The following is a 25,499-nucleotide window of genomic DNA, read 5'->3' on the forward strand; positions in this document are numbered from 1 at the left end:
TATGAGGTCGGGATATGAGGTCGGGATATGAGGTCGGGATATGAGGTTGGGATATGAGGACAGGATATGAGGATGGAATATGAGGACTGGATATGAGGACGGGATATGAGGTTGGGATATGAAAATGGCATAGGAGGATGGGATAGGAGGTCGAGATATGGGGATGGGATATGACAAAAATATATGAGGATGGGATATGAAGTCAAAAGCTTCCTCCTTCTTACTCTTTAGATGCCCATCAATGAATCTAATGTGCTGACGCTGGCACACCAGCTGCGGATGTATACAGCAGAAGCAGCCAACTTCTCCGACATGATGGATGTCATCTATGTGGCTCAGATGATGGAAAAATTCATCGGTTTAGTTGACCAAGTGAAAGATGTGAGTTATATCATGGATTTGGGGATTTTTTTAATGGAAAATAAAATGTTGGAAATATTTTTTCCTCTGTACTAAAAATGTTATTTTGCTTTCAGCTGGCAGATGTCATGTTGGAGATGGCCAGTAACATGATGATGGTTGATGATCTTATCTTGTGGAATGCTCAGGTGGAAGACAAAGCTTGTAGTAGTATTGTCCAGACCGTGGAGAAGATAGCGGGGCTGACGCTGAGCAGTGACTCCCAGGACCTGTCTGTGGTATGAGCTCCTGCAGCAATTTCCTGTGATCACTAATGATAACTCGGTTCTATTATCAATAACATGTGGTGCAAAGTGAGGGTTATAAGGAATAGATGGTGGGATAAGGCTGGTTTATATATCATGTTTTTGCATCCTGTTAAAAAGTCTTGTTTTTACTTTCAAGGTTAAGAAGGTAACTTTAAGGCAGGATGAACAAGTTGCCTATCCTATTGACATTGACTTTTATTTGGCAAACACAGGATCTATCTGGATCCTGTTCTTAACAGTAAAAAGGGACCTGCATCATTTTTGTTTCCTGTTGAAGCTGTTTTAATGGTAAATTCACCCACTAAAGAACAGGATGTTTCAAATGCAAAACGGTTATATAAAACCAGCCTAAGAGGCTAAGGCCCATTGACACTATGGAGATTCCATGTTGGAATATCCACAAGGAAATCGGAGTCGTGCAGCAGCTTCCCACCGATTTCAATAATGGAATTCTGCGGACATAGGCACCATTCCGGTCGCCACAGATCCACTTAGGATCTTTCCCGGTTGAATATCCTTAGTAAAAACGGGCCCTAAGGATAGGCATACATGTGGCACACTGAATTTCTGTGTGAAAAATCCTTTGTATTTACAGTAATAGTACAGTGAATAAGATAAGATTCCATGTACTGTGAATAAAAATGTGCACCAAATTCATGTGGAAATTGACCTTCACTGTGGATTTAAAACTCTGCAGTTGTTTACACATTTAATTTTTTCATTTAACTTGTAATCCACACGAAAATGGGCAGCGCAGAACCAAAGTACACACAATGTTGTGCAGATTTTCCACTGTGGAAAGTATGTCAGTTTTATCATATGAAGCTTAAGGGTGCGTTCACACGCTATTTGTTTTTGCAGGTTTTTTTGCTGCTTATTTGAAAGTGGGCGGGCTCTTCTCGGCTGTCCGCAGCAGATTTTCCATGGAGGAATTTACGCTGCAGAAAATCCGCCGCAAGCCCCATTGAAGTCAGTAGGGACTGCGGCGGATTTTCCATAGCGTAAATTCCGCCACGGAAAATCTGCTACGGACAGCCGAGAAGAGCCCGCCCACTTTCAAATACGCAGTGGAAAACCTGCAAAAACAAATAGCGTGTGAACACACCCTGAAGGGGTACTCCACCCCTAGACATCTTGTCCTCTAGCCAAAGGATAGGGAATAAGATATCCGATCACAGGAGACATCCGGTGCATGGAGCGAACTTCGTACCGTGCCGGATGACTGGGTCATGAGGTGTCAGTCACGCCTTGCTCGTGATGTCACATCCATGCCCCCTCTCATAGACTTGCATTGAGGGGGCATGGCCGTGACATGCTGCACCTGACGCTCTAAACCAATGTTTCCCAACCAGGGTGCCTCTAGGTGTTGCAAAACTACAACTCCCAGAATCCCTGGTTGGGAAAGACTTCTCTAAATGAGTGCCGGGTGCAGCAGGAAGGGGGGGGGGGGACCAGTGTCGGGACCCCCCCGTGATCAGACATCTTATCCCCTCTACTTTGGATAGGTGATAAGATGTTTAGGGGCAGAGTACCGCTTTAACACTAAAAGTTATCTGGAGAGAAGATTGACTTTTGTACTAAGCAGCAGTGACTGCAGCAGTAGTTTGTTACACCTGAACATGTTTATTTCATCTCATGGCTAGGTTATTTTATGTGCTCAGTTCAGAAACATTGATATGTTATGAATATGATATGTGATGCTTATTCTTTATTTCACATGCTTTTACAGAGCACAAGGAACATTGCCTTAGAGGCCTTCCTCATTATACCCAACAGTTTTGTTGGTTTAGGCTGCACGGCCTTCCAAAGAAGAGATGGAGGACGAGGCAACCACAAGGCGGACAGAGACAGGAAAGAACAGGAGAGCAACACACAAACCGATCAGCGACTGAAGTTTCGCTGTACCACCGGGCAAACCAATGTTTCCCTGCCCAACTTCCATGTCAAGGTACCTAAAACAAGTCTTAAAATGTTCACTGTATTATTGTATCATTTGCAACAGGTGAATGTAGAACATATTATTGCCTATATGACACCATCTGTGCTGCTGAGCCAATATATAAGCTGACCAGGTTTTTTCCAGTATCTCAAAACTTCTACATTCTAAATTATGAAAAGATTATAGAATTCAATAAAAATACTGTCCCAGTGCACTATACTGTAGCACTTCTTCCCATATCATTGAATGTCCCTATAGAGTATTATCTCTGGACTTCTGCTTAGGACATCTATACATGTAAATATTCTCACACAGGCTCATGCTCCATGAAGAATTTCATTATGAAAACATTCCCAGCTGTCTATTTGTTGTACACTAGTGTATCCAAGACTGTGGGGGAGATTTATCATTGCTTTTAGAGCATTTTTTTGTCTATGTTTTGGCGCAGTTCAGGCACAAGCAGCATATTTAGCGACTTTTATGCGCCTTTTGATACAGACAGTTTCACTCTTTTTTCGTACCCGTACAACTCTTTTTCTTTTTGACCATGCAGTGGTCACATATTTGTCATTTGCGACTTTTGTCAAAAGTCGCTATTTTGTGCGCAAAGGTACTTTTTTAGGCGCAAAGCTACACCCCCTACCAGTAGGCGTGAGAATCACTTCTACCTTCTGCAATTCCACCTTTAACCTCTTGTGGACGACAGCGTCCCACTCCCCTTCTATGACATGTGCTCAGGAGCTGAGCGCAGGTCATAGCTGGGTGGTCCTGGCGGCTATCTGCCACCAGAACCCCTCTCTAATGCCAGACATCACTGATCACGGTGATGCCCGGTTTTAACCCCTTAGAAACCACAATCAAATTTGATTGTTGCATCTAAAATGCAAGTAAAAATGTTCCTGCAGCTCTGTGAAAGTAAGTAAAAATACCTAACCTGCCAAATTCAGAGCTGCGCAAAATTCATCATCCTGCTGCACCTTCTTGATAAATAAGATGCACACTAGTCAAACCCACCACCCAAATAAACGTGGGACAATAGCTCTACCGTAGACATTCTTTGATAAATCTGGGCCTATGTGCCCATCGTAATGTATCTAAGCCTGTTCTAAATTGTCTACAAGTTATCACAGTGAATGTTTAGGCCAATTATGTAACCCAGAATGTCCTGTAATGTAGCAACTGTAGACAACATAATGCACAATAAGACCCATCACTCTTTGTATCTCTTGCTATTCTCCGCCTCCAGAACAGCCTTGCTTTGGCCTCTGTCCACCTACCTCGAAGCCTCTTAGCTTTGTCTTCCTCTCAAACCTGCAAACTGCAAGTCGTGGCCTTCAGGAATGGAAAGCTTTTTAGGAGTGTAGGAAACTCCTCAAGATTGGCAGAAGATGGGAAAAGACGAAGTATCTCTACACCCGTCATATATGTTGGAACACGTAAGGAAACATCATTGAATTGATAATAAAATCAGTACATTTATTGGGGTACCGTATATACTCGAGTATAAGCCGACACGAATATAAGCCGAGGCCCCTAATTTTACCCCAAAAACCCAGGAAAAGTTATTGACACGACTATAAGCCTAGGGTGGGAAATACATCATCCCCCCATGTCATTAACACCCCTGTCATCATCCCCCCCCTTCATCATCACCCCCTGTCAATCCCTTTATCAGTGGTCTTCAACCTGCGGACCTCCAGATGTTGCAAAACTACAACTCCCAGCATGCCTGGACAGCCATCGGCTGTCCGGGCATGCTGGGTATTGTAGTTTTGAAACCTCTGGAGGCCCGCATGTTGAAGACCACTGCGGCCTTCGTCATCATCCAGACCCCCCCCCCCCCTTTTGTTTTGTACTCACCATTGGCTGTCCAGGCATGCTGGGAGTTGTAGTTTTGAAACCTCTGGAGGTCCGCAGGTTGAAGACCACTGCGGCCTTCGTCATCATCCCCCCCCTTCATCATCACCGCCTGTCAATCCCTTCATCAGTGGTCTTCAACCTGCGGACCTCCAGAGGTTTCAAAACTACAACTCCTTGCATTCCCGGACAGCCATCGGCTGTCCGTACATGCTGGGTGTTGTAGTTTTGAAACCTCTGGAGGCCCGCATGTTGAAGACCACTGCGGCCTTCGTCATCATCCAGACCCCCCTCCCTCCTTTGTTTTTGTACTCACCTCCCCTCGGCGGGACGTTAGGGTAAATTGGTCCGGGCCATCTATGCTGCAGGGACCGTCCGGTGGGGATGGTTAGTCGTTGCGGGCTGTCCATTTTCACCGGGGGGGGCCTCTTCTCCGCGCTTCGGCCCCGGAGTAGTGACGTTGCCTTGACGACGACGCACAGGGACGTTGCGCATGAACTTCCCTGTGTGTCGTCGTCCGTGGAGGTCTGCAGGTTGAAGACCACTGATGAAGGGTTTGACAGGCGGAGTTCACTCGAGTATAAGCCGAGGGGGGCGTTTTCAGAACGAAAAATCGTGCTGAAAAACTCGGCTTATACTCGAGTATATACGGTAAATTGTTCCTTAGGTGTGGAGTAAACATTGGTGTAACCTTCAAATGCCGAAATTCGTAGCTTTGCAGAAAATTTTATTAACTCATTAAGGAGAAACATTTTGATTATCTATTTAATATCCATTGACTACAATTATTTGATATGTTAGTTTGGTGAAATATACCATACTTAAGGCATAGTAACAAACACTTTACCTTTGTTCTTAATTACCTCAATATCTTGGAAATGAAGAAATAGGTATGTTGATTTTTTCATGCGGCACATGATACAATTATCTTTTGCCTACTTTGAGTGTCTTAAAAAGAGACACCAATTTAGATTATGATAGGAGAGTCCTATGTCTTTTCAGCAAGGCCATTGACCAGATATAGAGTATTCTAGTTCAAAATTTCTGCTTTGGGCTAAAGGCTAGAGTAATTTGGGATTAGCACCATGCTGAGACCAGAGAACAAAAGCAGCTTGGCATGCATCTGCGCCATCTCACCTAAGGCTGTATTGGTTTAAAAATGAATTTAGTCAGAAATTCACCTGCTATGTCTTACGAGATAGAAACTATAGACCAGAATGCCAATGGGGTTCCCAAGAACTCATGCAAAGTGTTACTTCCTGATTTCTTTATTGTAAGTACAGGCACAAAACAATGTGTTTCAGTTCTGGAAAGGACCCTTTGTCAGGTGGGTGCTTAACAAGTAATGCATATAAAAGTGTTTAAATAGGCCACCTTTGTGACATCAGAGGATGGGGCTACATACATATGTGGTGGCCCAATACAGGAGTTGTACCCTTGCTCTCCTGTCTGGCAGATTCTATTGCAGTGTCCCCTGAGTCGCCCCTTAAAGGGGTTATCCAGGAAAAAACTTTTTTTATATATATCAACTGGCTCCAGAAAGTTAAACAGATTTGTAAATTACTTCTATTAAAAAATCTTAATCCTTTCAGTACTTATGAGCTTCTGAAGTTAAGGTTTTTCTTTTCTGTCTAAGTGCTCTCTGATGACACGTGTCTCGGGAACCGCCCAGTTTAGGAGCAAATCCCCATAGCAAACCTCTTCTAAACTGGGCGTTTCCCGAGACTGGTGTCTGGGGTTCTGGAGCCAGTTGATATATAAAAAAAAGTTTTTTTCCTGGAATACCCCTTTAAGCTGTGTATTATAAATGGTTATTTATACCTTGTGTTATCTAGTGCATTGCCTGTATAATGTATATACCATTAAATGTTGTTGCTAAGTCATGTTACCAGGGAAGGTGTCAGTGACCAGATGACTTGTGGGTGACCTATATGACCCCTCCAAAGTCTCCCCCATATACACAGGGAAGGAGCTCATTAGTTTCAGTTTAGAGTATGCTGAGGAACAGTCAAGACCTGAGAGTGTCTGGTGTCCTGAGGAGATTCAAGGCCTAACACGCAGCCACGCTTCCACTAACCAAGTGCCCCACAGGTGAAAATCAAAACCTGGTAAGCTACTCAAGGGGTGAAGTCTAGTCAGTCCTAGTCAAGTCAGTCAGGATCAGTCTGTCTAAATTCAGCGTGGGTCTGTAGAAATTAATTCAAGTCCACTGCAAGTCCACTACAAGTCCACTAGTGCCCCTGCTACGTTCCAGCCTCTGATGGAAAGGAGCCTGGCCCATCTGAATTGTACCTGGATGATGTCATTGTGTATTCCAAGTCTTACCAAAAACACCTCAGTCATCTATCAGATGTCTTTCAAGTCGTGATCAAGCATGGGCTGAAGATCAAACCATCAAAGTGTCACTTGCTCAAGCCACAAGTCCATTACCTGGGCCACGTTGTCAGTGCAGAGGGAGCTCAGCCAAATCCTGAAAAGGTGGATGCTGTCAAGGGCTGGCCTACCCCAAGCATGGTGAAGGATGTCAGGAGTTTCCTGGGATTCGCCGGCTACTACCGCTGCTTCATCCCACACTTTGCCCAAATTGCAGAACCCCTCACAGCTCTCCTGCGGGGTACGGCGAAGGAGAATTACAATGGAAGACTACCTATTGAATGGGCCGAAGAGCAGGAGACAGTGTCCCGAGCTCTTAAACGTCTGCTGACAGAACCCCCCATCTTGGCGTATCCAAACTACATTCAGCCGTTCAGGCCATATACTGATGCCAGTTTTGAAGGTCTTGTAGCTGTCCTGTCCCAAGTTCAAGATGGACAAGAGAGAGTGATTGCCTACGCCAGTTGTAACCTGCGAGGAGCAGAGAAGAACGATGCCAACTACAGTTCGTTGAAACTGGAACTTCTTGCCCTGGTATGGGCCGTGACAGAAAAATTCTAAGATTATTTGGCTGCCGCGCCATTTACTGTCTACACTGATAATAACTCGTTGGCCCTGAACACTGCCAAGTTGGGTGTTCTTGAACAGCGATGAGCTTCAAGATTAGCTAATTACAACTTCACCATTAAGTACAGGAGCGGTAAGTCAACCGCCAATGTTGATGTACTGTCTTGGATGACCCACGGCGAAGAACCACCTGTCGAAGTCGTGTGGGAAGATGTTCCCCCATTTTACCAATGGTTTGTGTATAAGAATGTTGTGACCGCCCTTATGGAAGGTGAACCCAGGTCCGAAAAGGTTAAAGAAGACCTATATACCTGGAAGACTCTCCAAGATGGGGGATCTTTTGGACTACCTTCTGGCGAAAAAGGTACCAACCCGTCTATGTGGGCACATTGTAACTACGAGTTGAAATGTCTGTGATGACAGAGGAAGCGACTGTTTGTGCACAAAGGACTGTTGTACCGAAATTCTTTCCAGTCTCTGGTTATTGACTTCATCAGATTCTTCATCAGACTTCATCATGATCAGTCGGGGAACTTTGGAGTCCACAAGACCGAAGCCACTGTCAGGCGAAGATTCTACTCGATTGGAATGCAGAGTGATATTGAGAAATGGTGCAGTGAATGCTCGGTCTGTAAGGTCACAAAGAATGTGTGCAAGGATGCAAGAGCACCCCTCCATTCCATCCAGAGTGACAGACCCAACCAGTTGGTCACCCTAGACCATGTGAAGTTGTCTCCCACCCGGTCCGGGTACACCTATGCCCTTTCCACGGTGGATCATTACTCCAAGTGGATTGTTGTTGTGGCCCAGACGTTCTACTCTAAGTGGGTGCAAGCCCTTGGATGTCCTGAATCTGTCTTAACTGACCATAGAACGGCCTTTGAGGCCCAACTCTTCCAAGAACTATGTCAATTCCATGACTGCAAGAAACTCTGAACCACCGCCTGTCACCCTCAAGGAAATAGGCTCTGTGAGCGGATCAATCAAGTCTTCATCCATATGCTGCAAGCAGCATCTGTGTCACAACAAGAGGAATGGCCCTGGTTGCTACCCGAGTTGTTGGAGATTAGCAACAATACCGTGCACTGTTCCACCAGGTACACCTCCTTCTACTTGATAATGGGACGACACCGCAACTGCCTAAAGATAGGACATTCGGGTTGCAAGCCTTCGATCAACAATTCCCCTCGGGCATCCCTCGAGTGGGTTTCTGATCATCAAAGGAGGATTCAAGAAGCCAAAGATATTGTCAGTAAGAATATGGGCGAGGCCCGACAAAGGCAACAAGATGACTACAACTGGCACACCACAGCCAAACCACTCCAGGTGGGCGACAAAGTCTGGTTACGGAAGTTCCCGAAAACAGACAAATTGGATTCCTTTTGGAAGACAGAGCCCTACACAGTGACCGCTATACCCTATCCCGAGTCGGATGTGAACTGAGTTCAGAAGCCCACCGAATTCGTATCAAGGTCTGCCTAAAAGAAGATCTAACAGTACATCCATCCCCGCCTCTTCCAGATTTCAGACCTGCGAGGGAGTATGTTCCTGGCAAAGGTATCCACCCACCCATGGATTTCTCTATGTTTTCCCCAAGTCAGCCATCGTTTATCTGCTTGCCTCCAGCATCGGGGCTGGTCCAGCCAATGTTAGTCAACACACCAGCTCCTTTCCTATCTCCGTTGACTCCAGTTTATGTACCTGCTCCCAGAGTGCAAACAATAGTTCCAACCTGTACCGTTCATGTACCAGCATTCCCGATTCCAGTGACTCCTGATCAAGTTCCAGCTCCCATGTTTGCTGAAGAAGAGCCTGCTGAGGTATCAGAAGTTCCGTCAGTTCCTGATTCTCCAGAGGTGGTGCTGAGCAGATCCCAAAGGTCCACACAAGGTCAATTACCTGCTGGGTATAGAGAATAAAAGTACCTGTGTGAATAAAAGTTATCAGTCTCATTCTAGAATAACTAATTTTGTTTACAGATAGTCAGTAATGTACATAGTATATCTTGTGTATCTAACATAGTCAAATGTCACTTGCTTAGTCATGACTGTAGCTAACTAGTCAATGTATCCAGTCCATAATAGTCATTTAATGTCTAATGTCTATTGTTTCCTGTCTACTGTGCACAGGGTTCTCTTGTGGTCAGAGAGTTCTCCTGAAAGCCATAAGTAGCACGTAAAGTGACAGAGCTATTGTGTACATATGTAACATTTTCATGTGTTGTCAGAAAAGTGTATAACTGCTAGTCCAATGTTATGGGGAGAAGTAGCTAAAGCTGAAAGGCCCCATTAGCACAGGCATTAGGGTAGAGAGAGCCTAAGGCAGCCCGATCGAAACTCATTTTATACCACCAAGTAGTTATAAGGTCAAAATACCTAAACCTTATTCAAATTCATTCTGGTTAACGCCCTCAAAAGACTAAGCATGTAAGGACGTTGATTGTAATACCACATGGACTCTTCCCCAGTTCATCAGCCCTCTGAAGGACATTAGTGCAATGTCCCAGGAACTGTTTTGTTGTTTCATGGCCTCTGTGGCCACTTTATATTCATCTGCCCTCCAGGACTTGGCTGTCCTGGACACGCCTGTTGTTAAGAGGGGGAGTTTGTGGTGGCCCGGTACAGGAGTTGCACCCCTGTACCCTTGCTGTCCTGTCTGGCGGACTCTATTGCAGTGTCCCCTGAGTCCCCCTTAAGCTGTGTATTATAAATGGTTAATTATACCTTGTGTTATCTAGTGCATTATAGTCTGTATAATGTATATACCATTATGTTATAATGTTGTTGCTAAGTCATGTAACCAAGGAAGGTGTCAGTGACCAGATGACTTGTGGGTGACCTATAGGACCCCTCCAAAGTCTCCTCATATATACAGGGGAGGAGCTAGTTAGTTTCAGTTTATAGCATGCTGAGAAACAGTCAAGACCTGAGAGTGTCTGGTGTCCTGAGGAGACCTATGGCCTAACCACGCAGCCACGCTTCCACTAACCAGGTGCCCCACAGGTCAAAATCAAAACTTGGTAAGCTACACAAGGGGTGAAGTCTAGTCAGTCAGGATCACTCTGTCTAAATTCAGCGTGAATCTGCAGCAATTAATCCAAGTCTACTACAAGTCCCAGCAAGCCCGCAAGTCTCTAAAGTCACTGGTTACTTCCTTGGGCCTAACTGAGCTGTAAAGACTATTCCATCTGTCTACCTCTACCATCTAGCTGCTGTTGTTCTGTTAATTGGCATCGGAGTCATTATTTGCTCCGTGCCTAGCCCAGGATCCAGCGGCCATACCTTCGGGTGGTGTAGAGGTAAAACCACGCACTGGCGTCACAAACACAAGGGGTTAATGCCATTTGCCCCTAGGGTAATAACATCTGCCCTCATCATCACACACCTCACCACACATACATCTATACATCTATAAATAACACTGTTAAAAAAAACTATATTAAAAACATGCAAAAAAAATGGAAATACCACTATAACAATCATGAACATTAAAAATAAAGAAATAAAAAAAACACTTTAGAATGAAAATAAATAAAAAAAAATGTGTGCAAAGACAAAAAGCACATATACTTACAGGGGTACTCCGGTGGAAAACTTTTTTTTTATTTTTAAATCAACTGATTCCAGAAAGTTAAACAGATTTGTAAATTACTTCTAATTAAAAATCTTAATCCTTCCAGTACTTATCAGCTGCTGTATGCTCGACATGAATTTCTTTTCTTTTTGAATTTCCTTTCTGTCTGACCATAGTGCTCTCTGCTGACACCTCTGTCCATGTCAGGAACTATCCAGAGCAGGGTAGGTTTGCTATGGGGATTTACTCCTACTCTGGACAATTCCTGAGACAGACGGAGGTGTCAGCTGAGAGCACTGTGGTCAGACAGAAAAGAAATTCAAAAAGAAAAGAAATTCATGTGGAGCATACAGCAGCTGATAAGTACTGGAAGGGTTAAGATTTTACCTTCTCATTAATCCTTGGGAGCCCCACCAGCATTCTGGTCCATGGTTTCTTTCTCACCCAATACACCTTAATATTACTTCTGTTGCTGGGGCTCTGCACATATGCACTCTCCTTTCAGCATTTCTTTTAGATTAAAAAAAATATACATTTAGGGTGACAAATTCAATAAACATGACAAATATGGTTAATATTATATGCAATTAGAATAAAATAGGAAATGGCTTTACTGATTCTCATACTGTTTTTCAGGAGGTTGTGGTATTAGTAATCTCACCGATCCGGTCACGGTTACTCTTCGGCACCTAGTGAAGGGATCCGACCCTCTTCCAGCACAGTGGAACTTCAAAGCCTTGGAAGGATATGGAGGCTGGAGCTCAGAGGGATGCCAGCTGCTATCAGTGGAGCCAAACATCACCGGCATGCAATGCCTACAGCTCAGCAACTTTGCTGTTCTGACGGTAAGGTCACATGATCTGTTTTCCTTTTGTAATGGCTAAGATAATGTATCTTTTACTAAATATTGCATGATAAGAAAAGTACTGTACTAATTCCTAATAAACTATATCTCTGTATTTGCTTAGAAAATCCTAATTTTAAAGGGGTACTCCACTGGCCAGTGTTAGGAAGTAAATGTTCCGAATGCTGTTTTCACGCTGAGAGGGGTCGGCCACACCCCTCATGACATCATGGTCACGACCCCTCAATGCAAGTCTATGCTTTCACGCCCCCTCCCATGGACTTGCATTGAGGGGGAGTGGCCATGATGTCACGAGGGACGTGGCGACCCCCGCAGTGCGAAAACAGCATTCGGAACATTAACTTCCGAACACTGGCCAGTGGAGTACCCCTTTAAATTCTGCCCATTGGTCCTTTTATAAACAGACTTAGAATGAGCTTGCAGTGATCTCCGTCCTGTTTCACAGGATGTCCCTCATTATAAGTCTATGGGTCATTTGGTGATGTAGAACAGAGAGCACGGCAAGGATTTAGTGTTTTTCTAAAATAGCTCAACCCTTGTCCAAGGGCATGTCTGATATTGCATCAGATTCTCACGAATGGAGTTGTGCTGCAGTACCCAAAAAACCCAGGACAAGAATGACACATAATAGAATTTACTTACTTGATGTCAATGTTTTTGTATTTTTTTTGGCAGGAACTGAACACGTTTCCACCCCAACAGGCACATAGCCCTGACATCCTACATCCGGTCATCTACTGTACAGCTATACTTCTACTCTGCTTGTTCACCACCATTATTACCTACATTGTAAATCACAGGTAAGTGAGGTCAATGGAAAATTCACTCAATAGAAACAATATTTTCTGAAACAGCTTGGAGCGCAGTGAGATTATTGGCAGAATTATTTAGAAGGGATGAATATAGTCTGGAGGCTGTATTTTATATGTTTGCATAATATGTGGGTAAATGTAATGTGAGGTTTGTACTGCGCATTTTTAACATGTATTATTGGTTTTGAATGGTGAACTTCATCTCTGTGTGAGTTCATCACCAAAAACAAAATACCCATGTGAAAAAATGCAAAAGAAAAAGTGCACAGTCTGAACACGTCCCAAGTTGGCTGTTATTAGCCCAAGTACAACAACGGTCACCCACCTATTCTGTATATTTGATATGCCAATTAGTTCTACTCCAGAGGAAATGATTTTGTCTCTCTAGTGCCACCTATTGGTAGCTACCCTGTAAGTCAATGTTGGACTTATAAAAGCACTTTGAAATGTTTGCATACCTTTTTTCTCATGAAGCATCCCCTGTGTTACTTCATACACCAGACAGTATTCCTCATAGTGTTGTACATTTCACTTGTGAAGGTTGGAAATCCTCCTTGTCTCACTGTCTACGATATTGGGAAATCACCATGTAATGATTCTAACCCATAATTGTCCCTTAGGGTGTCATAGGATAGACAAGCATCTCAAGGGTGTACTTTATTATTTATATATCTTTTATATATGTGTAAAGATTACTGTTATACCTACTCAGACCAGCCTATTTAGGTGTAAAAGACAAATTTTTGTGATATTAAATCACATTAATGATAGTTAGAAAGCTGTGCAGAAAGAATGTTGTCTGTTCTTACTTCAAAGCAAGGAAAGGATAAATATGTGGTTAGTATGCCTTTTAATATGTGTAGGGTGGTCAGGTTCGGTATAATTATCGGCTAACCATTCTTTTGCTTGCTCAGCTCCATCCAGATCTCCCGGAAAGGCTGGCACATGCTGCTTAATCTCTGCTTCCACATTGCAATGACATCAGCCGTGTTTGCTGGAGGAATCACTCTTACTGGATACCTTATTGTGTGCCAAGCTGTAAGTGTACACATAGCATAGTCTTTTAAGGAATGGTACATATACATTCATTACAAAGTGCATGTAAAAAAATAGAAGATAGCAGATTGTAGCATATCTTTCATGTTCTCATACTGTGATGTAATAAGCAAGTTAGCTGTAAAAACTGAACCCACTGTAAAAATGTCATGTTGTTTTTAAGCAGCACCATTTTTCAACAACACAGGGGCATGATGCTTACTTTAGGGCTTCAGCTTCTTCGTTTTAGAAATTGGGGTGGGTCTCAACACCTAAAACTCCACTGAGCCATACTTCTGACATTGACAGAATTCTATAACAATGGTACTCTTTATATGTGGTTGTCAGGCAGTGTTCCCAAAACCCAGTCTGTCTGAAGAACGCCTGTTGTGGAGTCTTTCTGAGGAGCGCCTGTTATTGAGTGTCTGTGGTGCGCATGTTGTAAAGTCTGTCTGAGGAGCGTCTGTTGTGGAGTCTGTGGTGCGCCTTTTGTGGAGTCTGTCTAAAGAGCGCCTGTTATTGAGTATGTCTGTGGTGCGCCTGTTGTGGAGTTTGTCTGAAGAGTGCCTGTTGTGGAGTCTGTCTGAGGAGCGCCTGTTGTGTAGTCTGTGGTGCGCCAGTTGTGGAGTCTGTCTGAGGAGCGCCAGTTGTGGAGTCTGTCTGAGGAGCGCCAGTTGTGGAGTCTGTCTGAGGAGCGCCTGTTGTGGAGTTTGTCTGAGGAGCGCCTGTTGTGTAGTTTGTCTGAGGAGCACCTGTTGTGGAGTCTGTCTGAGGAGTGCCTGTTGTGGAGTCTGTCTGAGGAGCACCTGTTGTGGAGTCTGTCTGAGGAGCGCCTGTTGTGTAGTCTGTCTGAGGAGCGCCTGTTGTGGAGTCTGTCTGAGGAGTGCCTGTTGTGGAGTCTGTGGTGCGCCTGTTGTGGAGTCTGTCTGAGGAGCGCCTGTTGTGGAGTCTGTCTGAGGAGCGCCTGTTGTGGAGTCTGTCTGAGGAGCGCCTGTTGTGGAGTCTGTCTGAGGAGCGCCTATTGTGGAGTCTGTCTGAGGAGCGCCTGTTGTGTAGTCTGTGGTGCGCAAGTTGTGGAGTCTGTCTGAGGAGCGCCTGTTGTGGAGTCTGTGGTGCGCCTGTTGTGGAGTCTCTCTGAGTAGCAACTGTTGTGGAGTCTGTTTGAGGAGCACCAGTTGTGGAGTTTGTCTGAGGAGCGCCTGTTGTGGAGTCTATCTGAGGAGCGCCTGTTGTGGAGTCTGTCTGAGGAGCGCCTGTTGTGGAGTCTGTCTGAGGAGCGCCTGTTGTGGAGTCTGTCTGAGGAGCACGTGTTGTGGTGTCTGTCTGATGAGCGCCTGTTGTGTAGTCTGTATGAGGAGCGCCTGTTGTGGAGTCTGTCTGAGGAGCTTGTGTTGTGGTGTCTGTCTGAGGAGCGCCTGTTGTGTAGTCTGTATGAGGAGCGCCTGTTGTGGAGTCTGTCTGAGGAGCTTGTGTTGTGGTGTCTGTCTGAGGAGCGCCTGTTGTTTAGTCTGAGGAGCGCCTGTTGTGGAGTCTGTGGTGCGCCTGTTGTGTAGTCTGTGGTGCGCCTGTTGTGGAGTCTATCTGAGGAGCACCTGTTGTGGAGTCTGTCTGAGGAGTGCCTGTTGTGTAGTCTGTGGTGCGCCTGTTGTGGAGTCTGTCTGAGGAGTGCCTGTTGTGGAGTCTGTGGTGCGCCTGTTGTGGAGTCTCTCTGAGGAGCAACTGTTGTGGAGTCTGTTTGAGGAGCACCTGTTGTGGAGTTTGTCTGAGGAGCGCCTGTTGTGGAGTCTGTCTGAGGAGCACCTGTTGTGAAGTCTGTCTGAGGAGCGCCTGTTGTGGAGTCTGTCTGAGGAGCGCCTGTTGTGGAGTCTGTCTGAGGAGCGCCTGTTGTGTAGTCTGTCTGAGGAGCGCCTGTTGTGGAGTCTGTCTGAGGAGCACGTGTTGTGGTGTCTGTCTGAGGAGCACCTGTTGTGGAGTCTGTCTGAGGAGTGCCTGTTGTGGAGTCTGTCTGAGGAGCACGTGTTGTGGTGTCTGTATGAGGAGCACCTGTTGTGTAGTCTGAGGAGTGCCTGTTGTGGAGTCTGTCTGAGGAGCGCCTGTTGTGGAGTCTGTCTGAGGAGCACGTGTTGTGGTGTCTGTCTGAGGAGCACCTGTTGTGTAGTCTGAGGAGTGCCTGTTGTGGAGTATACGGTGCGCCTGTTGTGTAGTCTGTGGTGCGCCTGTTGTGGAGTCTATTTGAGGAGCGCCTGTTGTGGAGTCTGTCTGAGGAGTGCCTGTTGTGTAGTCTGTGGTGCGCCTGTTGTGGAGTCTGAGATGCACCTGTTGTGGAGTCTGAGATGCGCCTGTTGTGTAGTCTGTGGTGCGCCTGTTGTGGAGTATGTCTGAGGAGTGCCTGTTGTGGAGTATGTCTGAGGTGCGCCTGTTGTGTAGTCTGAGATGTGCCTGTTGTGGAGTCTGCGGTGCGCCTGTTGTGTAGTCTGTCGAGCGCCTGTTGTGGAGTCTGTCTGAGGAGCGCCTGTTGTGGAGTCTGAGATGCGCCTGTTGTGTAGTCTGTGGTGCGCCTGTTGTGGAGTATGTCTGAGGTGCGCCTGTTGTGTAGTCTGAGATGTGCCTGTTGTGTAGTCTGTGGTGCGCCTGTTGTGGAGTCTGAGATGCACCTGTTGTGTAGTCTGAGATGCGCCTGTTGTGTAGTCTGTGGTGCGCCTGTTGTGGAGTATGTCTGAGGTGCGCCTGTTGTGTAGTCTGAGATGTGCCTGTTGTGGAGTCTGAGATGCACCTGTTGTGGAGCACAGAAGTAGAAGAGTAATTTAAAATACTTCTCAAAATCTTTTTTTTGCAAACTGAGAAAAAGGTGTCTTACCAGAAAATCCCAGGAATCCCATAAAAGATCCTGTACTGTAAAAGTCTATTTATACAGGGTATGCAACTTTCTTATCCTACACTTAAGGTCTATCTATTTCTTCTCAGGTCAGCATCATTCTGCATTATTCCTCCTTGTCTACTCTTCTTTGGATGGGTCTTAAAGCCAGGGTTATCTACAAGGAACTGACCCATAAACCACAGCCGCAGCAGGAAGGAGAAGTGACACAGCCCCCTCACAGACCGATGCTCAGGTACACTCAGTCACTTATCTTAGATCATTTGTTCTTTTTCTGCACTTATTGCATTTTTGTCAAATTTTACTGCTGATAATAGTTGTCTTTATTTATATCAATAGTATGATAGCATATGGATGAAATATACCTTTTGCATAAAAACACTGACACCCTATTATTACCTGAATATCTGAAGGCGCCCATCCACCTTAGACTAAAGTCACCTGAAGTTGCCGTCTTCCTGTGGGTTCATACCTCTTTCAATTGTGTATGGCAGCCTCCTGCATTTCCACCGACAGATGGTGTCAGTAGAGAAATGGATTGGATGTGTTGGATTTCCACCTGCCAACCCTATTGTTCTTAGAGGGATAAGGCAGCACCAGAGCTGTCTGGCTGTGGCTTACCCCTACCCATACCATAGAACAAACATAATCATTTGTCCGTGTGTATAGGGAGGTCAGGAAAGATAAGTGTAGGTCAAACAAACAGTTCGGACAATAGTTATTGAAAGTGTATGGCAACCTTAAAGGGGTACTCAGGTAAAAAAATATATATATTTTCAAATCAACTGGTGCCAGAAAGTTATACAGCTTTGTAAATTATTTCTGTTTAAAACTCTTAAGCCTTCCAGTACTTATCAGCTGCTGTATGCCCCACAGGAAGTTGAGTTGTTCTTTTCAGTCTGACCACAGTGCTCTCAGATGACACCTCTGTCCATGTCAGGAACTGTCCAGAGCAGGAGAGGTTTGTTATGGGGATTTGTTTCTACTCTGGCCAGTCCCTGACACAGAGTGTCAGCAGAGAGCACTGTGGTCAGACTGGAAAGAGCTACACCACTTCCTATGTAGTATACAGCAGCTGATAAGTACTGGGAGGATTAACATTTTTAAAAATAGAAATAATTTACAAATCTGTATTCCTTTCTGGCACCAGTTGATTTGAAAACATTTGTTTTCCATTTGTTTTCCACCGGAGTACCCCTTCAAGGCAGTAATTCCAAATCCTAGAAAGAACCTTTTTCAAAAATGTTGCTTCTGTTGCTGTTGTTGTTTCTGTTGCTGTTTCTGTTGCTGTCCGTTCTGTAAGGTTCCAAAGCTTATAAAGACCCTAAAGTAAAACACTGATACAAGATAAGAGCAGTAGGCAATGATCAAATAATCTACATTATATAGTGAGTGTAGATGAAATTTATGCTTATTTCCACTCCTGTCCTTGCATTATTACATTCAGCATCTTTGTTTGCTAGGTTCTATTTGATTGCTGGAGGGATTCCTCTGATCATATGTGGGATCACCGCTGCTGTGAACATCAACAATTACAGAGACAACAGTCCTTAGTAAGTGTCCTGCTTAGAGTTAACCAATAGCTTTGATCCATTCTGGTGACATCCTATTACATACTAACATGTTTCTTTTTCGTCAGCTGCTGTCTGGTATGGAGGCCGAGTCTGGGAGCTTTCTATGTACCAGCGGGTCTCATCCTGCTTGTCACCTGGATATATCTTCTTTGTGCTGGAATAAATTTAAAGCGACAACTTCCTGCTGACCAAAAGGATCCTGCCGAGCCCAATGATGTACAACAAGCCCACGGAGCAATAAGTCATCTTCTGAGTGATTCCACTTCAATATCCGTGACCCTTAACTCAGCAACTCCGACAGACGTAGACACAGTGTATTCCTTGAAAGTACAGTTCTGGTCTCTGGTGATTGTCCATATATTGTATATTGTCCTCTGGATTTTCGGAGCCTTTGCTGTATCACAAGGATGGTATCTAAATGTTATCTTCAGTTGTCTCTATGGGGTAACAGCAGTGGCCTTAGGGCTGTTCATTTTCATTCACCACTGTGTGCGACGTCAAGATGTCCAGCGTTCTTGGTTTTCTTGTTGCCCATCATACACAGACTCCTTGCCAATTCAAGCATATGTGCACACCAGCTCTCCTGTAGATGATTCGCCTCCAGTGTATACTGGCTGCAACCCTGAAGTAGAACACTCGGTTAAGTCTACATCATCCCCAAGCAACAGCATTAACTCTAATACTGGACCCTGCAAAATAACAAATCTACAAGTGGCTCAAAACCAGGCAGAAATCTGCCCACCTAAGCCACCTAGTTGTGAAGACAGCGAGCCAACCAACAATAAATTTGTGACTGCTCCAAGCCGGTATATGAACAATTTGCATGGTCGTAGAAACCATAAAAGCAGAACTAAGCAGTATCGGGAAGGGAAGCACCATAGGTTAAAGGTGCTACGTGGGCCCTCATCTGACCTGCCTTCCAGTGAAAGTGGCAGTGTCCACAACAGCCACTCGGAAAGCTATCATAGCAAAAACAGCCCTTTGAACAATGGCAGGAGGGTGGTAGCTAGGGACCCAGAGGGTGCACTTACCCACTCTGAAGGAAGTGACAGCAGTGGGCACCAGGCACAGGACTTTGCTAGAGCGCAGAGAAAAAGTGCCAGTCGGGACAATCTAAAACAAGCAAACAGCATGGAAAGGGAGACCAAGCGTCGGTCCTACCCTCTTAACACAGGAAACCAGAATGGGGTCCTAAAGGGTAGCAAGTATGACATCAACCTTTCTCCTGCAGAGAGTACTACAGTCATAAAGACAGGCCTCTGGAAGAGTGAAACTACTGTGTAGTTTGTGAATAAGCATGTGCCATACATGTCATAGATCGAAATGGCCCAGCTGACAACACACTAGAAAAAGGGGCTCTCCGTAGGCATGTGTTGTGATCACAGATTGGTTGGTGCAATCACTTAATGGACTTGACCCATATGAACGCCAAGAATATATGTGCCAAAGCATGTGTATGTGTAAAGTCAGAGATCACAATGGCTTATGGTAACGTACACTCATCTGTTTGAAACCTGAGGATTTTGTATATGTGTTGTACAGAGGATTTGTGTTATCTAAGAGTGAAAGCCATAATTGTTCAAGGAAAGTTGAAGTATCGAGGAACTAACTGGATTCATTCAGTTTTCATACCTTGGAAAATACTTACAGAATTCCTGTAGGGATCTCAGTGACCTAAGGATTACTGAAGGTCAGCACTCAGTAGAAGTCAAGTCAGTAGGCCAGCTTGATCAAGTTACTGGTCTTTGTCAGATTTGACAGCCAAGTGCCTTATAAGCGTCTTGTGTGTTTCTCATTTAGCACTTTCTGAGGAATCTCTACTCCAAGGCATCCATTGGATGGTGCACTTAATACAGATCACCCTTTAAGCATCTTTTTGCACCTTCATATAGATTTCCCATCTCGATGGGCCAGTTTCTATCCTGATGTACAAGAGGTTTTCTATATTAGCTACATGCCCTGATGTAGCATCCTGAAGGAAATTAAGAGTATGTATGTGACATCTCCAGATTTATTCCAATGAAATGTATCTTCACAGTTTATACCTTGGTACAATCTATCACAGTGACCAAAAATTACTGTTTTTGACCATAGTTGTGCTTCAAAAGCATTTGAGTTGTTTTTTTTTACATGATTGTGTTCTACAAAATTAAGGGCAATCCTGACAGATCTTCACAAGAATCACTTCTGCATGTTATTTGTGTAAAGGGTTATTTCTAAATGTGTTATATCAGAGGGAAATGTTTATTTTTCAGATATAGAATTATATTGTATATTGTATAGACAGATCAGGATCACTTTTTTTTTTTTAAGACCTGTGTTATTTTCCATATCAGTATTAAACTTGTGTCTATCTATGAAAATGCAAACTTTAATCATTTAAAAAAATTGTATGTATAAGCAATGTTATCTAAAAGATTCCGGATGTCACCAAGAAATGTGTTGGGTTTGGAGAGAATTCCCAAGAATGGTCTAGAACAATTTGGACAGTAGACATTGCAGTGATTTTATCATGAAGCGCTTTTACAGTAATAAGTTAAAGCATCACTACCATTTAAGCAACTTTTAACATGTTGCCCAGACGCGCTACGATCGCTTGTTATAAGCTGGTGAAGTGATTTTCAGCGCGCTCCAGTCCCCAGTCTGCAGATCTGACCTTTTCACTGCATAAACTTATTCAGAGAAAAGGTCGGATTTGATTGACAGCTGGTCTGTAACTCATGTTCCTAGTCGGCCTCAGGAGTGAGACCTGGGGCAATCTCAACTTTTGACATGTTTGGGCAACATTTCAAATGTTGTTATAAATGACACTAATGCTTAAAGGGGAGCTCTAAGTTCTTCAGACATAACTGTTTTACAAAATGCTTGTATTCCCAATAAAATAACAATTCTGGAACATCTGTTAGAACTCTGCATTGGGCCATTCCTTCCAATTCTTCCTCCTGGAAATAGATCAGGAAATTAATAACTGGGTGCTGTCCTTTCCTTTAGGTCAAAGTCGGATACTGTCAGCACTGATCAGAGTATGTAGCGACACACTACCTTAAAAAAAATTAAGGTAATACCCAGTTCTTATTTCATGTGGAATGCAAATATTTACCATAAAAGACATGTCAGGAGTGGTGAAAGATCCTCTTTAACTACGTACCAAAGATGTCTCCATCAGCAACAAAAAACGACATTTGTCTTGCAGAGAGTACCTAAATATTTAAAATCTCGATGGGAAAAAGAAACATTTAAAGGGGTATTCCGGGCAAAAACATCTTATCCCCTATCGAAAGGATAGGGGAGAAGATGTCTGATCGCGGGGGGCCCACCGCTGGGAACCCCCCCCGTTATCTCCCTGCAGCAACCCACATTCTATGCGTAGCTGCATCTGCAGTTTCGGAAACTGCCGGGCTTCCGAGACGGGGACGTGACGTCACGCCACGCCCCCTCCATACATGTCTATGGGAGGGGGCATTGCGGACGTTACACCCCCTCCCATAGAAATGAGTGGAGGGGACGTCCCCATCTTGGAAGCCCGGTGGTTTCCCCCTACGATCAGACATCTTATCCCCTATTCTTTGGATAGGGGATAAGATGTTTTTGCCCGGAATACCCCTTTAAAGTAGCACTCCAGCAATTTTTTGGGCATAAATTGCTGTCTTATCAGCTATATTCCTGCAGTGTAATTTGCTGAATCACAGCTCAGTTACATCCACATATTCTCATCCCATTATTGCAGCAGGGACATGTAATTCCAGGAGATCACCAGTAAAATACATTGATGTAATATGTAATTATGTAATATGGTTGGGAATCAGTGGGCTAGGCTAATTTTGGTTTTCTAACATAACACCACAGGCCTTGTTAAAGGGTTATTCTAGTAACAACAAATTATCACCTATCCACTAGATAAGTAGCAGCAATAGGTCCCATAAAATGTAAGCTTTTAATCATTCTTTTAAAATAAAGTCCTCAGAGCACAGACAGACATGGAACTGACGCATTTTGGTAACAGCTGACCTTAATATAGATTATGCATGCTATATGACTAAAGGGTTACTTCGGTGCTCCAGCACTCTGATCACTTTGTTCAGAACACTTGGAGCCTGTGATCGTGATGTCACGGCCCCGCCCCCTCGTGACATCCCTCCACACCCCCTCCATTAATGTCTATGGGTGGGGGCGTGTCAACCGACCTGCCCCCTCCCATAGACATGAATGGATGGGGTGTGGTGTGACATTAAGAGGGGGTGGGGCCATGACATCACGACCACTGTTGCAGGAACCTGGCATTTGTTTAAGGAAAGGGGATAAGATGTCTAGCAGCGGAGTACCCATTTAGGGTCAGCTGTGACTGAAATGTCAAATTCATATTTCTCTGTGCTATGTAAGCTCTCTTCTAAATGAATGAATAAAAGTTTACATTTTAAAAGGACCTATCCATGGGAGTATCTGTGTTTGTTGCTGCTCCTCTATTAGAGACCCCGGCTCTGGGCCATCCATGCTGGATTAGTGTTCCCTAAGAGGTGAGAGCTGCTTTTGTACTTAGTACATTTTGTCTCTTTGTTATCCTCTAGATAGGTTATAACTGATACATTGGTAGTGTCTGACCACTTAGGCTAGGTTTACATATGTCAGTTGTGTCAGGCTCCGTTTTTTTGCATTAACTGTTTACAACTGATGGCACTACTAATGCTCAAAAAGTGCATAGATTGTCATCAGTCAAAACCATCAGTTTCCAGACAGGTATATGCGGCATGGACGGGGGAATGCAGCAAGATGCGTATCCGGTGTTTTACTGAAACACCGGATGATTGTAAACGGTCCCATTCAAATGAATAGGATCATTTCTGGCTTCATTTTCCCTCCGGCACATTTTTTTTGCAGCACCAGGGGAAAAAGAAAACTGACTAGTAATCTAGTAATTGGTGCTGATCCAGATGGGCAGGCCTTCAGTTATCACTAGAATATCTCTTTAAGGCTGTTGCTAAAATATAAAATATCTACTCATTGAACTTCGCTATATTCATAGAGCCACCATATATTCTCCTTACAATACTACTACCATTGACTACCACTCAATATATATATATATATATATATATATATATATATACCGTATATATATATATATATATATATATATATATATATATACATATATCAACATGTTTTTGTGTTATATATATATATATATATATATATATATATATATATATATATATGCTTTCATCTTTCTGCGCAGGTTTAAGTTACTGTCAGTATATGTTTTACAGAGTTTTAAAGGGGTACTCCCGTGGAAAACTTTTTTTTTTAAATCAACTGGTGCCAGAAAGTTAAACAGATTTGTAAATTACTTCTATTAAAAATAATCTTAATCTTTCCAGTACTTTTTAGGGTCTGTATACTACAGAGGAAATGGTTTTCTTTTTGGAACACAGAGCTCTCTGCTGACATCATGACCACAGTGCTCTCTGCTGACATCTATGTCCATTTTAAGAACTGTCCAGAGTAGGAGAAAATCCCCATAGCAAACATATGCTGCTCTGGTCAGTTCCTAAAATGGACAGAGATGTCAGCAGAGAGCACTGTGGTCATGATGTCAGCAGAGAGCACTGTGGTCGTGATGTCAGCAGAGAGCTCTGTGTTCCAAAAAGAAAACCCTTTCCTCTGTAGTATACAGACCCCAAAAAGTACTGGAAAGATTAAGATTTTTTAATAGAAGTAATTTACAAATCTGTTTAACTTTCTGGCACCAGTTGATTTCAAATACAAAGTTTTCCATGGGAGTACCCCTTTAAGTACTATACATATAGGTGTGGTTGCTGCAAATTTCTTAGTTTTAGGCCTAGATAAGCAAAGCCTACATGGCCAAGGAGTCGTGGTGGTAGTATCCATATTACAGCTGGAAGGCCCAGATCCCCTTGATGTGTGAAACAAGCCTAAGAGTATGTTCACACAAACAGGATCTGCTTCTTTTTGCTGCATATTTTCTGCAGCTGATATTTTTACCTAATGAAGTTAATGGGTAGAAAAATCAGCGGCACAAAATATGCAGCAGATCCTGTACATGTACCCTAAAGGCTTGTTCACAAGTTGCTGTGGATTTTCAGCTGCTTATTTTCTACAACTTTTTTTCTGCTGCTTATTTTTTTGCTGGTAAGTCAATGATAAAATAAGCAGCAGAAAATAAATAGCAGCAGATCAGCTGTGGAAAATCTGGCCAAAAATCCTCTTATGTGAACAAGCCCTAAGGCTGTATTCACAGAGCGTAAAATTTGCTGCAAAACTGGGGGTGCAATCAGAAAAAAAAAAAAAAAGAAGCAAAATAAAATGATGCTAAAAATAATATATGCCCCCAAAATTGTACGTGTGTAAACCCAGCTTAAGGTACAGATCTGTGAGTTAGGTTGCCTATTTTAATTAGCGCAATGGTCCCCAACCAAGTCATCACGTCCTTTTCTCAGTTACTCCATTGGAATAAAACAGGGAACAACTCTAATCCTGGAGTGTTTGTGACCTCTCAATTAGAGAATAGGAGCTTGGATTTTGTAACCCAGGATTTCATTGCTGGTGTGTCATTGATCTGGTGGCTTTCAATAACAAATATTAGCTGCTTGGCATTCAAGGGAACGCTATACAGACATAATTTGGGGTCCCATCTCTAATGAATTGTTCACATGATTATATTGCAGGTTAATACCCCTTTAATACAAAAAGGAAACTGGAAAGGAAACGGGAGGGAACCAAGCCCACGTTACGGCAATAAGATTCAATTCAGATGTTAGAGAGTTTGTACCTTGTAGGCAGTGATCTTCCGTTAATGTTTACGAGTGTGTGGCTCAGTCAAGTTCTATATTATTTCCATGTTTCCTAATAGCAAAATACAGTATATTGTACCAAAGAAGTGATGTCCAAAGTATGTTTTTGTATTATGCAAATTCACCAAATATTTTTTTAATTATATTAAACATTGCAAAATATAGAGTTATGTCTTCTATAAAACATGGCATTTGTTTTTTCTTTATACAACTGTATGTGAACGTATGTGTGGCATATTGATCGTTATACTTGGGGAATAATGGTCACCTTTCAAAGGGCTTGGTATAGATGTGGTAAGATCCAGATTCATAAGTAGAGTAGATGCCAAAATTGCAATGGAAGTTCTGGTATAGATAGAGGTGGGGAACGTCAGGACAGGTAAGTTCCAACAAATTGCAGCTCCCAATATTCCTGGGTTACAACCTTTATTATCTAAGCAATGCCCCCTTCCCTTCCAAAGACATCTGCAGTGACACCTACTTTGCCGGGACAGCACTTCCATTGCAACAGAAGCTGGAACAGACTACGAGGCTAGACCAGATGGCCACCAT

At 43.6% G+C, this 25,499-nt stretch overlaps 1 protein-coding gene across 2 annotated transcripts in view; it reads left to right on the plus strand.

Annotated features, from left to right (window-relative positions):
• Positions 1–21,610, plus strand: part of ADGRA2 (adhesion G protein-coupled receptor A2) — a 196,676-nt gene extending 175,066 nt beyond the window's left edge. For both annotated transcript variants that reach the window (XM_056571527.1, XM_056571529.1), the window contains exons 10-19: positions 232–381; positions 477–638; positions 2,398–2,616; positions 3,854–4,043; positions 11,614–11,822; positions 12,518–12,642; positions 13,569–13,692; positions 16,654–16,799; positions 18,028–18,117; positions 18,204–21,610. In XM_056571527.1, coding sequence (XP_056427502.1) covers positions 232–381; positions 477–638; positions 2,398–2,616; positions 3,854–4,043; positions 11,614–11,822; positions 12,518–12,642; positions 13,569–13,692; positions 16,654–16,799; positions 18,028–18,117; positions 18,204–19,422 — 2,634 coding nt within the window. In that variant the 3' untranslated portion in view covers positions 19,423–21,610. The remainder of the gene's footprint in view (positions 1–231; positions 382–476; positions 639–2,397; positions 2,617–3,853; positions 4,044–11,613; positions 11,823–12,517; positions 12,643–13,568; positions 13,693–16,653; positions 16,800–18,027; positions 18,118–18,203) is intronic.
• Positions 21,611–25,499: the final 3,889 nt, after the last annotated feature.

Source organism: Hyla sarda, chromosome 4, assembly GCF_029499605.1.
Source record: "Hyla sarda isolate aHylSar1 chromosome 4, aHylSar1.hap1, whole genome shotgun sequence".
In the NCBI taxonomy this organism is placed as follows: domain Eukaryota; kingdom Metazoa; phylum Chordata; class Amphibia; order Anura; family Hylidae; genus Hyla; species Hyla sarda.